Source organism: Sylvia atricapilla, chromosome 1 (assembly GCF_009819655.1).
Source record: "Sylvia atricapilla isolate bSylAtr1 chromosome 1, bSylAtr1.pri, whole genome shotgun sequence".
NCBI classification, from domain to species: Eukaryota; Metazoa; Chordata; class Aves; order Passeriformes; family Sylviidae; genus Sylvia; species Sylvia atricapilla.
Genome location: NC_089140.1, coordinates 102,282,546 through 102,299,181, shown reverse-complemented (window position 1 = coordinate 102,299,181; position 16,636 = coordinate 102,282,546). Strand labels below are relative to the sequence as shown.

The 16,636-nt window shown below is 41.4% G+C and overlaps 1 protein-coding gene across 1 annotated transcript in view; it reads right to left on the bottom strand.

Annotated features, from left to right (window-relative positions):
* Window positions 1-13,759, bottom strand: part of LAMA1 (laminin subunit alpha 1) — a 99,439-nt gene extending 85,680 nt beyond the window's left edge. Inside the window, exon 1 of the mRNA XM_066329285.1 lies at window positions 13,676-13,759. Within this exon, the coding sequence (XP_066185382.1) occupies window positions 13,676-13,751 (76 nt within the window). The 5' untranslated portion in view covers window positions 13,752-13,759. The remainder of the gene's footprint in view (window positions 1-13,675) is intronic.
* Between the last annotated feature and the right edge of the window lie 2,877 nt (window positions 13,760-16,636).

Genomic DNA, 16,636 nt, shown 5'->3' with positions numbered 1-16,636 from the left:
CTGGAGCACCAGAAAAAAGGACAACAAAACAAATTCATTACACTAGTTCATGTAACAAAAAACACTGTTTGAACTCTGCAAGCTGTTTGAGCACACACAAGCTGCAGAGGGTGAAACCTTGCTCCTTCTTCTAAATGGCAGTCTTCTCTGCCAAGTATTTTTTCCTGCGGTTGCTTATGTGCACTCAGCATTATTAATGAGGGCCATAATGCAGACAGGGCACTACAGCAAAAGCATTTTACCTACTGTGGTCTGCCTTAGGCTAGATGATGTGCTAATTAGCATTCAGTGCTCAGAAATGTATTGAAAATAATTACAACGCTGCAAATGAACAAAGTTAATAAAGTTGTAACACTGGAAATTAATAAAATTCTGTCAATCTCAGACTGCAAACAAAGTAAGCAAAAGTTTGTTCATTGAAGAATGAACACCAGCTGCACTATTTTCCCACAACTAGTTTCCTCAATATAGTTCGTGAAGGTTAAGGATCAAGTGTCCGGCATAACTTGCATGTCTTCCTTAAAATTCCCAAACACCAGCATATAGCCAGGTTGATTGGCCCAATGTAACACAATTAGTTAAGGGAGAAAAAATCCTTTTGCTTTTCAAAAGGAGGGAAGAAAACTTGAGCTCTAAAAAATTCAAATTTCAAAGTGTATGAAGCATGCTTCATACAAAATGCATTGGAAAACTAAGGTAAAGAAAGAGTAAGGAAAGTAACATGTCCCAGTTAAGTGTTCATTGCAATATGAAGTATTGGGAAGAGGAGTATTAAGGAAAGGAAATTAGGGAATTATCAAACTCAATAAAAAATGTCCACTACAAAGAAGTCCCAGACTTCCAGATTAAACGTTTAGAATAAGGAAAGCCAAGTAATGCTACTTAATCTGCAGAAGAAACTGAAGCTTGTCCTCTCAGTTACACAGTAACTAGAGTTTGCTTACACAAAGTATTACATTTTTAACACCACAGATGGATTAGAGATTTTTTGTGTTAGTACTCAGTCTAAACTAATGTTATCAGTTTGATTAGAAGGCTATGCATTAACAAGTTAGTTGGTACAAACTTCACCACATCCCACCTTCTGAGTCTGCCCACGCTCAGCTTGCAAACACAGATCTAGATCACTGAGACTGTCTCAACATACGTACTTAAATTGGAAGTAGAGAGGATAAGGCTGCAAAGACATGATCAGAGTGTAGATGCTTAAAACTGAAGAAGTTCGAGCTTTTCAGCCCCAACCAGACATTCCTACAAATGCACTACACCTTGTTCCTCAAAGGAGTGCACATCATCTTTGACAGCCTGAGCATAGAAAACACTGGTGAATTCAATGAATTTCATAACTTACATCCCAGCCCTGAATGTGGTTTCCAGTATTATGGCTTAGTCCTTTCATAGATTTCAGGGATTTGAGAAAAAAAATTAAATTCCTGGGGAAAAATAAAAAATTCTATCATGTATTTCTAATACCTTTAATATTGTCAGTAACTTACTATTTATAACAAACTAAGGGGTAGTAGAATAAAAGGAAACTAGATTTCATGCTAGTTTTCAGCATCAGACAATACAACTTGATATGAAAGGTAAGTAATTAGTGAGTATTCTATCATACACTTCCAAAGTATAATCAATATTTCTTCTGTCAAGTCACATCTTGCAAGTATTGATTTTTTGTATGCTGTTGGCCAGTTCAAGAATCTGCCCAGAAATTGTCACAGCATTTGCACCAAAGCAACAGAGCCAAAAGTTGACAGATGGGCAGGCTGCCAAAGAACAACAAACCTGCCAGACCATGAAATTAGTTCTTTCTTGTTCACCCAAAGCTTTTTCCACACGTCGAGGAGTCTGCATCATTGTGCCTGTTGGTTTGGGGGTTGTTCTTCCTTTTACCAACACACTAACTTTTTTTCCCTGAAGTCATCAGTTGGGGACAATCTTTGCTCAAACCTGAAGTAAATACAAGGCACAGCTATTAAAGACTTCAGCATCTTGTCACTTTTGCTTATACGCTGCCCAGGACATAATATTAGCTTAGAGCAACCTAACAGAAGTACTGGCAGGGTGACTGGCATGTGAAAGACAGGGGACCTCAGTCACTTGTCACTTACGATGTGCCCCAATATCAACAAAACTAAACATTTTTGTTCTTAATGATGTAGGACCCAAAGCAGACTTCCCCCACTCCTACTTAATGAGTCCTTAAATACTAGTATCACCCCCTGAACTTCTTCTCTAAGATCACCAGTTTTCAGTGTGAAGCAACTGTCTTGTAGATGAAGATCCTCTTGGGTTTAATCCTAATTAAATCTGAATGCATAAATGCGCAGCTTTAGACTGCACTCCAAGTCTTTCATTATAATAAAAAGGAAGTTTTGACCCAAGTATCTATTAGCCCTCTTCTGATTCTAAATTTCCATTTATCATTTGCAAATTCTGGGAGACCTAAGCTTGAGAAGAAATTTGCAGGTTTAGAGGTCCCACTCAGTTCAGTACTGCAACTCAGTAGCATAACCAAAGCGTTACTACTTTTTGCCCCATGTAAACATAAAGAAGGTTAAAACAGTCAGAAATGCCCTTGAGTCAGTTGGCATCACCTTGTGATCATCAATGAAGGAGGTGCACTACAAAGGAACCCTGAAATATAATTTTTCACTTAGTGAAAGCTTGTTATATTAACTAGCTGTACATAAACCCAAAAATTATTTCATTTTCTTAATTTTAAAGGAAAGATTTGTCACTTCTTTAACATAAGAAATTGCAGTTGCATTAGATGAAGTTAAATTTCTGATTAAATTATGTCAACTTTTTCCATTTATTAACAAAAGCTATTTCAAGTTGAAGAGGTTTGGGCATTTCAGACCTACCAGCTCTCCTGTTTTCAGACAGGGAAGAAATATGTTTTCATTCCACCAGGCACAAAGCCATTATCAGGGCACATAAAGCCCTGTGTCACTGCCAGATCTTCCTGGGTAGAAGGAAGCACATTTCCTCCAGCTTGAATGGACCTGAAAGGATTGCAACTGTGCAATCCCAAAGATATGCAAAATTTGGTCATTCCCTTAACTCTACTGACAAGATTTAGCAATCTCTAACTTTCAAGGTTAATTGGGAAAAACCTGTCCCGTTTTTTTTTTTGGTTTTGAGTTGTTGGGGTTTTTGGTGGGGGTTTTGGGTTTGGTTTTGGTTGTGGTTTTGTTTGGTTGGGGTTTTTTGTTTGTTTGCCGGGGGGCTGGGAGGGAGGGGGGTTGTTTGTTTTGGGTTTTAGTGTGTGTTTTGTTGCTCGGGGGTTTTTTTTTATTCATTTCAGTAATAACCAGCGGTTCAACATGCTACAGAAATGGCTTTCTGCTCTTTGTAAAAAGTAAAATATATCCTGTTACTTTTTTTTTTTTTTTCCCTAGGCATTTTACTCTAGGCAACAAAGTAAGACTACAAATCACCATGCTTTGTTTGGTCATACATCTGCTGGCCTTCAGGCACACAGATTAACAAATGTACAGGGCACAAACTTCAACTATTAAAAAAAAAAAGAATAGCAAGTCAATTGCTGCACGTTTTTTATGTTTTAAACTCTCACCATGTGCAAATTCTTATTTCATTATTTTACAGTAAATGCCTCCATGAAACTCAAAGGTATTTGTGTCATACAGGTTAAATTCTTGAAAAAGTGTGATTTTAAGTGCCCAAAAAAAAAAAAACGGGGGAAAAGAAAACAGGATTTTAAAAAGTTCTCTTCTGTGCTGCCATTAATGCTCAACAACTCAGCCAGTCACATGGAACTTTAATCAAGTGTTCTGAAAGTATTTTGCCTTTGGCCTGAAAACAAGAATGATGCATTTCAGCCCAAAGCGCAATTTTTAAGAAAAATTCTAACAGATGGAGTTCAAGTAGTTTAATTTAAAATTCAGCAATGTTACAGTGACATTAAAATAATAGCAAGGCTTAGTTGGATCCTGCCTGAAACACCCCAAACATTTTTTGCTGATGATTGTGGGAAATGCAGCAACAACATCAGTAGAGCTGCAGAGTGGCAGCTTATTTCCCATTGTCCTTAAGAACAGAAAAGATAATGGGGGCTGCTCAAATTTTAGAGAGATCGTATCATCTGTGATACTCTGTGGTACACAAAATGGGTTTTCCTCCTTGGGGCAAATGTCCTGACCTCTTCCCTGCCACTGCACCACCAAGAACCCCCTGTGACTCTCTTTCCCTACCACTCCTGCAGGAATCTCAGCCTACCAGAAAGAGCCAAACTTGGAGGTAGGTGTCTACTACCACTATTAGCCATGGCAGCACAGTACAAGCAGGTCTTGCCACCAAGTACCCAGAGCAAAGTTTCTGCACAACCTGACACATCACTGGAGCTAAACATCAGTATGGCAACCTCTGACCCACACCAAAATACCCACTGAACACAGCTGTCCACCAGCAGCTGTGTTTTGTACTTACTGCTTCATGGCTGCCTTTAGATCGCATCCTACTTCTCGTCACTATGGAAAGATGCTCAATTCATCTGGAAGCTCCCCACCCCATCACATACATCTTTCTCACTGCCTGCCAAGTGTTGCCCCCTCCACATCACAGAAGACTTGCACTGTACTTTGCAGAATCATTTCTTCAATTAGAAACATTCCCATTGCTATATTATCAAATATGCACAAAACTAAGCTGTCCCCAGTGGGACCACTCCCAAGAGTGGTCATCCAAGGACAGACTCTGCGTTTGCTGCATGCCTCCTTTAGCATTGATGAACTTGCTCTGGAGAACATTGGCAGACACACTGTAAACCAACTTCAAGGAAGATAAATTGGGATAGGTTTGGAAAAGACATAACTCCTGTAACTTTTTGTTTAAAATTCATGTTTGTGTCTAAAGACAATTTCAGTATCAAATCTCACATTTTTGCATTAGCAAAATAATGTGTGGTTCCTAAAATTCTAATCAAGTCCTAGTGAGATTTATTGATACTATCTAAATAATCCAGAAAATCAGAGATACATAGCAGATTTGCTTTGTATCTATACAAACTGTCTTTTTTATGCTGTTTGAGATATATTATCACATAAGCATGAACTACTTTGGCAATTAAAAGCAACACACACAAAATGAACGCATTAGTTAGCAACTAGATACAACATAAATCTGCAACAACTCTCTCCAAGTGAAGTAGATTTTATCCTTAATTTCTCCATCAAAAATTTTATTTCCTCAGCATATTTTAAAGGGTGTTTTCTAGCAGAAGGCATGGAGCACACTTTTCAGAGACTACAAGCTAAAGTAAATAAAAGGAATCCTAGAAATTTCAACAGCTTGTATTTCACAACCCTAACTTAAACCACAAGGTTTCCACAGATCTTGACAATTCAAAGAACCTTCACGTCAAACTTTTGTTATCTAGCCCTTCTCAGCCAATAAAGTAGAAACAGCTTAATCATCAGAGGCATTGGCACACAGCTACAAGCCTTTTCTGCCCTCCCCTCCTAAAGGGGTGCAAGATATGCACAAAAGACAGCACAGCAAAGGAAAGGAAAATATACGAATGGTGTGGCATGCAGAATAACAAAACACACACTAGCTATTCATGCATTTGAAGTAAAACCAGACAATAGAAAACAGTGGACTCTCTTCCCAAGTTTTATCAGGAGTGAATCACTTTCAGGAGCTGGATTTCTCAATTCTGTAAAGAAACAGACAGGAACAGGGAAGGTGGAATTCAATTAACTGGTTTTTGAAGAACAGGCCTACTGCTGGTGCTAGACTGTCCCCGATTCCCTCACTGTCTAGATACCCCAGATGGATCAGGAGTCCCCCGAGGAGTCAGTGGAGCCTGGCTGGGCTCCACCCAGCAGCTCCACCTGGGTAGGGAACTTCAGAGGTGCAGTCAGGATCCCCAGGCTGCCGTCCTCCCAAGGCACTCAGCCTGCCCAACACCTTGTGTGCTTGCTGCAAAGCTCACTCTGCCAGCATCCACAAAAAAAAAAAAAAAAAAAGGGATAACTTTGATTCCTGCTCCAGTGCTCCCTGGCAAGACTGCACCCAGCCACAGTCAAACTGCACTCGATGTCTCAGTTGCTACCGGGCTTTTTTCCTCCCCTTCCCACACAAGCATTTCTTCACACACATTTTTGGGTTTTGTGACACAAGGCAAAATTCCAGTCATGCTTTCAAAAAACCTAATAAAAACAATCAATACTAATCTAAGTTACCATCAATGACAGCTCCAATTGGCATTTACGCTAAATGACTGAATTCCAATGCTTTTTAGTCAGCAAGACCTACTCCACTGATTTGCAGAGTTAGGATTTTGTTACTAAAAATTTCTTGCTTCATTTGGGTCCAAAAGAAAAAAATAATAATCAAAGAATCAAATCAAGACTAGAGAAGTTGTTCTGAATTACCTGTACAGGCTCTGCACTGTCCTCTCGGACTTTCAGCAAATAAAAGTTACAGAAATAAAATTAAGAAGGTAGTGGATATCAGTTTATTTTCAAGGTCATTTCTGAGATAGCAGCAATTAAAATGCAGGCAGAGCCAAGGAGAAAAAAATAAGTTTCCACTTTGGGAAGACTATTTCTTAAGCAGCTTTTTAAGCTTCATTCTCATGCGGGAATCAAGATGGGGGCTGAGTCCCGCAGCGCAATAAATGAGCTCACAGAAAGGAATTACATTATGCTTGCAAAACAACTTTCAAATCTGAATCTTTAATCTCAAAGAACTGGTTAGGGAATATCTCTGACAGAGCTGTTACTATATCGAATGACAGTTTCAAAAAAACCCAAAAAAACCAAAACCACACACAACCCACAAACCAGCAAAAGTTAACAAGTTAAAGATGACAAAACAGAAGGAATTTATTGCTGAAGGCTGACATCTACTCCGCCTACACAAAGCAGCAGTGGGATCTTCCCGGCCTTTGCCTGGTAGGAAAAGCCCAGAAATGACAAGAAAAAAACCAACCGTGTCAGCCCATCGACCCACATTAGCTGCTGCTTTACAAAGCCTGCCAAGCTGAACTTGTGGAAAGGGCAGTGGGTGAAAAATGCCTGCCATGAATCCACCTCCCTTCCAATGGCGCTCTGAGCTCACATGGCCACTAGAACAGTTGTGATTTTCCAGAGATACTTTAAAAAAAAAAAAAAAAACTAAAAATCAGGTTTTCAGGTAAAACCAGAGCATTCTCTCTGTTTTGCCCTGCACTTCTCAGGAATTTCAACTGCTGTTTCACATCAGAAGTTTAAATTATGTGCATCTACAAGATTTGCTATTAGAATACTGAAAGTTAGTTTCTGGTCTTACAAATTTTATGCTTTCCTATTTTTAGACTGCTATTTATATTTACTTTAATTACAAAAAGTCTTCCAGTTTTCCTGTAAAATTGTAATGTATATAGCTTTTAATACTCAAAAACGTGTATAAAATAATTATTTTCAGCGAAAAAGCCGGCTTTTTCCAGCCTCTACAAAAGAGCACGACATAATTAAGAAATCATTTAAGTCCTTAAAGAGCAGAAGTAACTAATAAAGAATGAACACAAATACATCTAGCCTTATTTTTGCTCTGACACACAAGCAAATGAAGCACTGGCCTCAAATCTCAGAGACCTGTACCCATACCTGCAAGCTCAGAGGCATAGTACAGAGCCTCTCAGATATATCACTTAAGTACCTAAAAGCATAAATAAAAAGAAAGTTTGACTGATATGCTCCTAAGGTTTATGCCAACTAACAAATCAAAATTCCTGCAAGCCGACCTATCCAATCTTGTCTTGCAAAACTTTTGCAACACACTGTTCCTGTGTTTGGTCAGGAAGGGACATCTGTAGGACAGGAAAAAAAAGGGAAGGCAGCAAACCCCACCTGAACATCTTTTGTGAGACTGATGTAAATACCAACAACTGATCAACACACACTGATAGCCCTAAATTTCTAGAGATGCATTTTCTAAGCCCTCAGGGAACAGAGAAAATATTTACGACAGACAAATATTTTTTTTAATCTTAATCTTCAGTCTAACTTAGAATGCTTTCATGGGATTTTTCTCTGTCACATACCTTTGTACTCCAGAAAAAAAGAAAATTCTGTGGCTTGTTGGTGATTTCTTGCAAAATAAATCAGGGAAAAAAAACCACAAAGCAGATTTTAAACTTAGGGCTTTGATCAATGCCAAGCACATTTTCCCCAGAATGTCCATGACACTCCTTGCAGACTACCAGAAAAAACAACATTTCTCAGTTCTTTCTTCTTCTCCCTCAACCACAGGTCTCAACCTCAACCAAGTCAGGTCTCAATCAGCACAATCTGTCCCTAGTTTAGATCAACAACTTCTTTACATTACATAGCCCTTTTAATAAGATCAAACCTCATTTATATTTAATAAACGTTTCAAAATGTATTTGTGTTGCTTATAATGAACTTAGGGAACCTTGTAACTTTAAGATAGTGGTATCCACAAAATCAGCATTCCTGAGGACAGGTAATGTAACCTGCCTCTGAGGTGACATCATCAAGTGGTCATCTAAAATTGACCTTTTTAGAGTACTAGAGAATAAAGCCCACTACATTAAGGTTGTGACAGTCAAATGTACTCAAGAGGAAACAAAAGCCAAGAGCTCTGGCATTATATCTGCTCTTCTACAGAGTTTTGCTGGGGTGTTCCAAGGCCTGTAGCCCAAGAGACATGTGGCTGCTGCAGCTCCATGTCCCCAGGCCCAGCCACTAGTAAAGCTGAGCACTTATTCCCTACAGACACAGAACCACACACATAATGCAATGGATATACACAAATACATATGGCCAGCCACACAGATTCACAAAGACAGAAACACACAAATGCAACCAATGGCTTCATCCTGTTCCCTGCTCCAGGGAAAAGTACATGCTCATACACAGATATGGATTTCTTCAACACCCATCCACAATGTGGATTTCTTACACACCCAAAGTTGGAGACTCACTGGATCGAGTAACTTGTGCTCCCCCACACTCATGATCTCCCACTGCTGGTATCCGGCATGTGAGCCCCTGACAGCTCCACTCCAGACACTGGTCCATGAACTGCCTTGCACACATACCAGCCCCATCACACACACACACACTATGGATCCCTACATACTCACTCTTTGGTAAATCACTTTGATCCCCGCATCTTTGGCCCATCCTCTATTCATCCCAAAATAAGTCTCGTATGATGCCAAAATGTTCTTCCCCTGTATCCCACGATGAGTCCCATATCCCTGCAGACTGTCACCACCCCCACCCTGTAAGCTCTGAAGAGTTGCTCCCAAAACACATCAGCAGCTGTCACAGGACATCCCTGGCAGAGGCTCATTTCTCTGGGCTCGTTATTGGTGTTGCTTCACCTTGAGCTTGTGTTCCTTTGTGGGTGGACATGACACTTCTCACACAATCTAAGAACTTCAATAAGAGTGTGGACAGCTAATAAGTACCTTAGAGCTCTGCTCCTTAGCCTGCCTGAAGACACAAGAGATAGACAGGCTCACTGTAACTGATTTCCAACCCTGAGGAAAAAGTGGAAACTTAAGTCAAGTATACCACTGTACCAAATTTTGCCAAAAATTAAGTTACCTTACCACAATGTTAAGTGATTCTGCCTCAGACTCCTCTCATATTTTAGCTCACTGGTCTCCTGTCTCACACTGCAAGCTGCAAACAGCAGAGCTTGTAAGTGTTCCACAAGCCTCAAGGAATCTGAAGTTTCTTTTAGTGTTCTCTTATCTGGAAACAATATTCACATCAGTGGAAACACAGCAGAAATGTAAAAGGAAAATATTTAGAAATAAAGAAACTTTGCAGGGGAGAGAAATCTTCTCATCTTCTGTAACACCTAACTCTGTTGCAGATGTTGGGAAAAAAATCTGGTATTTAAGACTGATAGCAACAAGATCTATTCACGCCACTAACATACACGAACCCATGCAGTATGGTGAAGCACTGAAGATACATTTTTCATCTCATACAGAAAACAGTTGTGAATACAACATCCAATTCATCTTGAAACTTCCTCTAAGTACATTCTGGAAGTCTGTCTCTCCATTTTAAAAGTGTCAGAGGAAACTATTGCACTGCACAAAACACTTTTGAATGCATGAGGTTGTAGCGAGGCAGCAGAGAGTGTAAGAGCCAACTACCTAGGCTCACAGACTAACAACCATATCTGCAACACCCCAAACATCCGTCAAATGCTGTAACTCCTACAATTAAAGTACAGTACTTCTTGAGGTGAAGCTCACCACCCTGAATTAGGCAACAAAGAGCCCTTTCTCCACTAGGTGGGATCCACAACCACCTCATGAGTGGAGCCAGGCTTAAGTAATCCTGCAAAAAACAGCACACAAACAAACCCCAGCAGACACTAGTGTAATAAGAGAGTTTCTCCTTAAGCTGCTTGTGGCAAATAAATAAAAGAGAGAGAAGCCTGCACTTGTATTCTCCTTACAATGATCCAACTAAAGCATCAGCTTTTTTTCCATCTGGAAGGAAATTTGCCATCTTGGCTGTACAGTAGCTCAGTTTCAAAGAGAGGTCTGGAGAGATTTTCCACACTCCTCCTCCTCCACTGCATTACCTGTCACAGCAACTTGGTAATAGAGCACTCAATTCAGAGACTGGAGATGCGGGTTCAAACCACCTCAAACTAAGGAGATTAACATAAATCTCCCACAGCCTGGGAATGTGCTCTAACAATATAATTTATATCACTTCAGTTTCAGAAAAAAAAAAAAAACGTGGTTGCTGACCATAATGTCATAGTTCGTATATAAGTCACAGCCCAAAAAACACTTTCTACACCTTGAAGCAAAGCAGGGCCGAAACCCAATGGGTGACAGGCACGTGAAATACCCATGTTCATCACTGTCTAGATGGAGCATCTTCCCGGGGCCATTCAGTTCCCTGTGAATCAGCACTTATCCAAAACTCCAGCCAGGAACAACAGAGCAGACTACTTCAGCACACCAGCTTACACAAACAAACTGAGATGCAGCTGAGGAAATATTTAGTCTACAATTACAGCCTTCCAAGTTAACACTACCACAGGTTTACAGTAGCAGGATTTTATTTTAATTACAGAAAAATCACCTGACAGTGGCAGAGTCAAACTTATGAAATATAAGTAATACTGTTCAAAATCATTAACTGATTTTCCTTTCTACTTTGAAGACATATATCACTTAACTCCAGTATAACAAAAGAATGTGTTCCAAGGGAGCAAAGCTGCTACAACAAGCCTCTAAAATGGCTTTTTTGCTTCTGATGTTGTAAAATAATTTCTCTGTATCTAGACACTGAGTTACACATTTCATGAAGAGTGGATACAAAAGACTCAACAGAAAATGCAAACCAAACTTTTCCCTGTGATAGGGGCACTTTAACAAAACACCTGTAATTAAAATACCAACTAAATTTTATAGCTATTTAGATATTAATCTTTAGGCTGAAAGAACCAATCATTAACTTTCAAAGTTGCTCAGTGCAGTGATTTCAGTATTGTGTGTTTCTCTTTCTCAGACTGGACTTCAGCACTTCCCGACAGACCCTCGCAGCTGAGGCAGCCCCCAGTTTCTTCATTCGCTGACAGGACAAAAGCAAAACTGAACAGCTCAACAAGAAATGCCTTGAGTTCTACCACAGCACTCTCCACAGCCATGCCAAGACACCCTCCCCCTAAACTTCTCTTGACAACTGGGAAATCTTTCCATCTTTACTTCAAAATGTATTTTTACCTCATCACGATGCTTACAATTCTGAGCTTAGCCTGTTTACTTTCTGCAAAAGTAACATTGCTATTCTAATCTGCATCGCATTCTTCACATTGTTTTAGGATCAGTTATCTTGAATCGTGGCTTTTGTAAGGCAGTTCACCACCAGGGGGGTTGAAACTCACAGCTTCCTTGGATGATCTGTGCTCTCACGCTGAGAAAAAAAATTCTATCAACTTAATCTAATAGGAGGAATGGTCTCTCGACCTGATCTTTCAGCTAGAAAAATAAAATTATTAGTTTAAATATCCCCAGGAGGGGTGGCTTAGAAGCAATGAAATATATTGGTAGCTTCAATCACTGACATAAAAAGCAAGTACTTCATCCAGATGTCTCTAACATCCGTGGGCTGCTGTATAAAAGCTGCACATTACTGCAGTAAGATCACTGCAAATGTCAATGAAAAAACTAAAAAGGTATTAGCTCTCGTCACCTACAAGCTTCAGGAAAATTCCTACCTTTTAAACTGCATGTTATAATATATATTCAAATAGGATTTTGTATTGAATTAAGGTCATTTGATGTAAGACGGTACCTTAAAAAAACTTAAAAGCAAAACTTACATCACTTTGTCTGGCATTTCATTTGTTTCTACAACTGAATTTTTAATCATGAAAGTAAAACGTATTTATTTTCAAGCTGAGACATATGGCCTCTGAAATGTACATCCTCTTTGCCTAGAGGATATTTTGTACACATAATTATATTAATAAACACTCGCTTTTACTGCAGCCTGTAAACATCCAGATGCTAATCTCCCACACTATATCCATCTCAAACACCATACTTCACCACAAAGAACACAAGTCATGCATCTGCACGACATATGCCTTCCAACCACTCTCCAGTCAAGATTTTTTTGTTGTTTTTTTTTTTTAACAGAGACCTAATGGGACAGGGGATTCATGCGCAAGGGAGTAGGGATCGGCAAAAATTCTGCTGTGGACTCCAGCAGGAGCCGACCCAACCCAAAGGTGAGAGCATCTGGCGTCTACCAGCGCTTCCCATCACGACTCAGCACACCGCAGAGTCAATCGCTGTTAACCCAGCAGCAGAGCGAGCCGATGTGCTCGGCAACTTGTGTCTCCCTGGGACAACCCGAGTTACAGCACTGGGAACAAAGAGGATGCCTGTGATGAAGGCATTCGCAGGGTAAGAACTCGGCGCGGAGCGTTCCCGTGTCCCGGACACAACGCACCGGCCAGCCCACGTGCAAAATAAGGAAAACTTTCGTAAATTATCTCCACTACTTCTTCACGGGACCTCCGCCTCGTGCCCGGAAAGTGGTTTAGGACTCTTCTCGCTCCTTATAACAGAGTTGAATCTGGTTAATGTTATCGACAGCGTGCGGCATCCCTCGGGGCTCCGGCACCTCTCGCTTCCCCCGAGAGGGATCCCCAGGGCTGCGGCCCGTGCCCGGCTGTGACCCCAGCTCCCGCCGGGACACAGGCTCCGCCGGGGCTCCCCGGGCCGCCGCCCGCCCCCAGCCCCGGGAGCGGCGGGGTCGTCCCCTCCCGCGGCTCCACAAAGCGAGTGGGCGGCCCCGGAGGCGCCCGGGCCGAGCCGCCGAGGGAGGAGAAAGGACTGCAGGAAAGTGGGGGAGGGCGGCTGCAAAACGTGGAGATGGGGGAAGAGAACAGGGATAAAGGAGGTGGGGGAAGCCGTGGGGAAGCCTGCGGTCGGCACTGCGGGACCCCAGCCCGCCTCCCACTCGGGCGGCGTTCGCAGCCCAGCACGGCCCCCCCGGGACCCGCTGAGCCCGGCGGGGACGGGGACACTGTGCCCAGGCTCCCCCAGCCCCGCGGGGCGAAAGGCTGCCACGGGACCGACCCCTCCGCAGGCACTGCCCTGCTTCGCCTTGCGCTGCTCACCCCCGCGCCCCTGTTCTGCGCTCACCTCGGGGCTGGCCCTGCCCCGGGACCCACAGCAGCGAAGTCGCCGCCAGCAGTGCCAGCAGCCCGCCGCTGCCCATCGCCGCTGCCGCCGCCGGAGGAGCGCTGCCCGTCCCGCCGCGCCCGCCCGCCTTATACGTGCTCCCGCCCCGCCCCGCAGCGCCGGGGGCTCGCTCACACAGCCCCCTGGCACACACCCCCTCACACACACACGGACACACACGGACGCTTTTCACTCTCCCCTCCTCACACGCTCAGGGACCCCGCGCCGCCCCCGAGGCACTTGCCGTCCCGGCCGCATCTTGCGGGGGATGCCCGAGCTCCGTGCCCGAGAAGTTCTGGAACGCCGTAGTTACTGAACTGAAGATTTTTGCAAGGAAGAGCAGGAACGGAGATGTGAGTGTGCGAAATAACGAGGTAAAAGTGTGGGAAGGGAGAGAGCGCCGCTAAGCTAATTCAACGCACAGCTGTTCCGTACGGCTGATATTTTCACGTGTTAATAAATACATGCATACATAATAATAATAATAATGCGTACATACACAAAAAATCTGTTGAGGCTTTCCTTATAAACTTGTCCTCCCCGCCTTTGAAACTTCGTTCCCGTGTTGATGGTTTTCCAGCCCCTGTTCCACATAGCCACAACAAATCAGCCATGTTTGTAAATGAAATGAGTTCTCTCCTCAGCTGCTAAGCTGTGAGGTTGATTACTTCTTGTCCCATAGGAAATCTTTGCAGCTTTTTAATAATCAGCTACCTTATGAAACTAGCATGAAACGTAGCAAAAATGTTTTAGAGATTTCTCGAAATAGACACATTGATTCAGTGCTTCAGGAAAGTTCATCTCCATTAGGCTTCACTGCGCTAAGGTTTGTCAGGTCATAGAACTCATATCTGCAATACCCCTTAATGAGTATTTCAAGGAAGGTGCAGGAGGAAACATTTTCCTGGGAAAAGAACTCTATGCCAAAAATTGGTTAAGGTAGGGGAATTTAAGTTAACGGATACCACCTCTCAAATGTGAATTCCTTCTGTTTTAAGAAAAAAAAAAAAAGTAAGGTTTAAAAAATGACGTTTATTTTCTGGAAAACCTGTTGCTCCTCTCTATGGTATTACATTAAATACAAAAATGTGTGAGTTGTATGAGCAGAGTTAGGCTGCAGTTCTTCAAATTGTGGGCAGCTCTTTGCAGAGTTTGGACTTCAGCTTGGTTGGCTGGAGATTTTTTGATTGATCAAAAAAGTCAGGAAAGTCAGGAAAGTCAGGAAATTCAGGAAAGTAGTAGTGAGTTACATATTTTACATAAAAGCAATTTCTTATGCAACCTAGAGTTATGAGTTATACTTGAGAAAGTATAGCAATGTTTATATTCAAAACATAGACAAAGGGAAATATCTATGGGTCAAGGAGACATAAAATGAAAAATTTCTGGCATAAAACCTTATCAAAGGCCTTCAAGCCTGCAAATAAATAACACTCCACATCTGTCCCTTCCAACAGATCCATTCTTTGCTCACACCAGGAACTTCTTAAGTTTCAGGACAGGCAAGGAGGAGCAAAGCAAAACATCTGTGGAGAGAAAAATCAACAAATTTCAAGAGCCAAAGTGTCGTTTGTTCTAAAATCATAGAGGTCAGGTTAAGGAATCCTCTGTGCAGGAACATAAGTACCAGTTGGGAGCCAAGTACAAAGGAAAGGGAAAGAAGGAGCATCTGCGCAACATAAAATCTGCCAGTTTACAGCTTTATGATCAGTTTAACCATTTCTTCAAATAACAGCAAGCTGAAGAGCACTATCTTGCAACTGTGCAATGATAAATGCCAGTTTATTGTTGCATGTATTTATCCTCGTCAGAATATTACACAAGAGCTAGGAAATGTAAATTGAGATGCCTCTCTGGACTTTATCATCTGACTTGATTGTTATAGTTTAACTAAACATCTGTATACAACTAAAAAAATCACCATCAAATTAGTTTGCAGGAGGATGTCGCCGTTGTTCAGTACCCGTTATAATAATTTCCTAAGAAAATGGATTATTCTCAAATCTCATTTCAGTATGTACATTCTTGGAGAAGAAGAGGATTACTGTGTTTTCTGTTGTTCCTCTCCCCCAGTTCATTGCTGGTATTACAAAGTACTGGGCAATCAGAATGATCATATCAAAGGTACGGCACCACTAATATAATATTTTCCTAAGATAGGTTTCTAATGAGCTTTGACTGAATATAAAGATAGATGAGAATCTCAGCTTCTTAAGCAAGTGTAACTTCACACATACCCTGAGTGAGTGCACTGGATATTGCAAGGAGAATATTAGAAATTTCTTAGTCTTTGACAAACCAACCCAAATGCGAAGATGGAATGCTGTGGTACAGGTAAGACCACGAATGAGTGAAGAAATGTGTGCAAGAATGAAAGCGGTTTACAGCACTTTTGTGCATGTTTGTACATTCCCCAAAAAGCATCTGCACAAACTGAAACTCTGAATGATACTATATCATATATGAATAACACAGCTAGTAGAACTTCAAATTCAAATAGTACAGCAGACATCTATATTTAAAAAAATTAAATTGCTGCTGCTCCAGCTTCACTTGAAAAAAGGACAGAGATTGCAAAAACTTCAGGAGGGGTAATATCTGAATGTTTCACACTTACTGGTCTTGCTAATTAAAATATACAAAATAAATAAAATAGACAAAATAAAACAAGCAAACAGATTTGAAATGTAAGACAAGATCTCTACATTCCCAGAAAAATACTCAGAGATGTGGTTATAGGGAATTTATTAAAATCTTGTTTTTTCTCTCACCTCTTTTCATTAATTACATTAGTCTTAAGGACTGAATGTTTCAGTTGCAAAGGAATAGAAAATCCTGATAGCTAGGACGATGTAGCACAAAGTGGATATGTTAATCCAACCATCCACAGATAACAAACTATGGACAAAAACATTGCCGTCG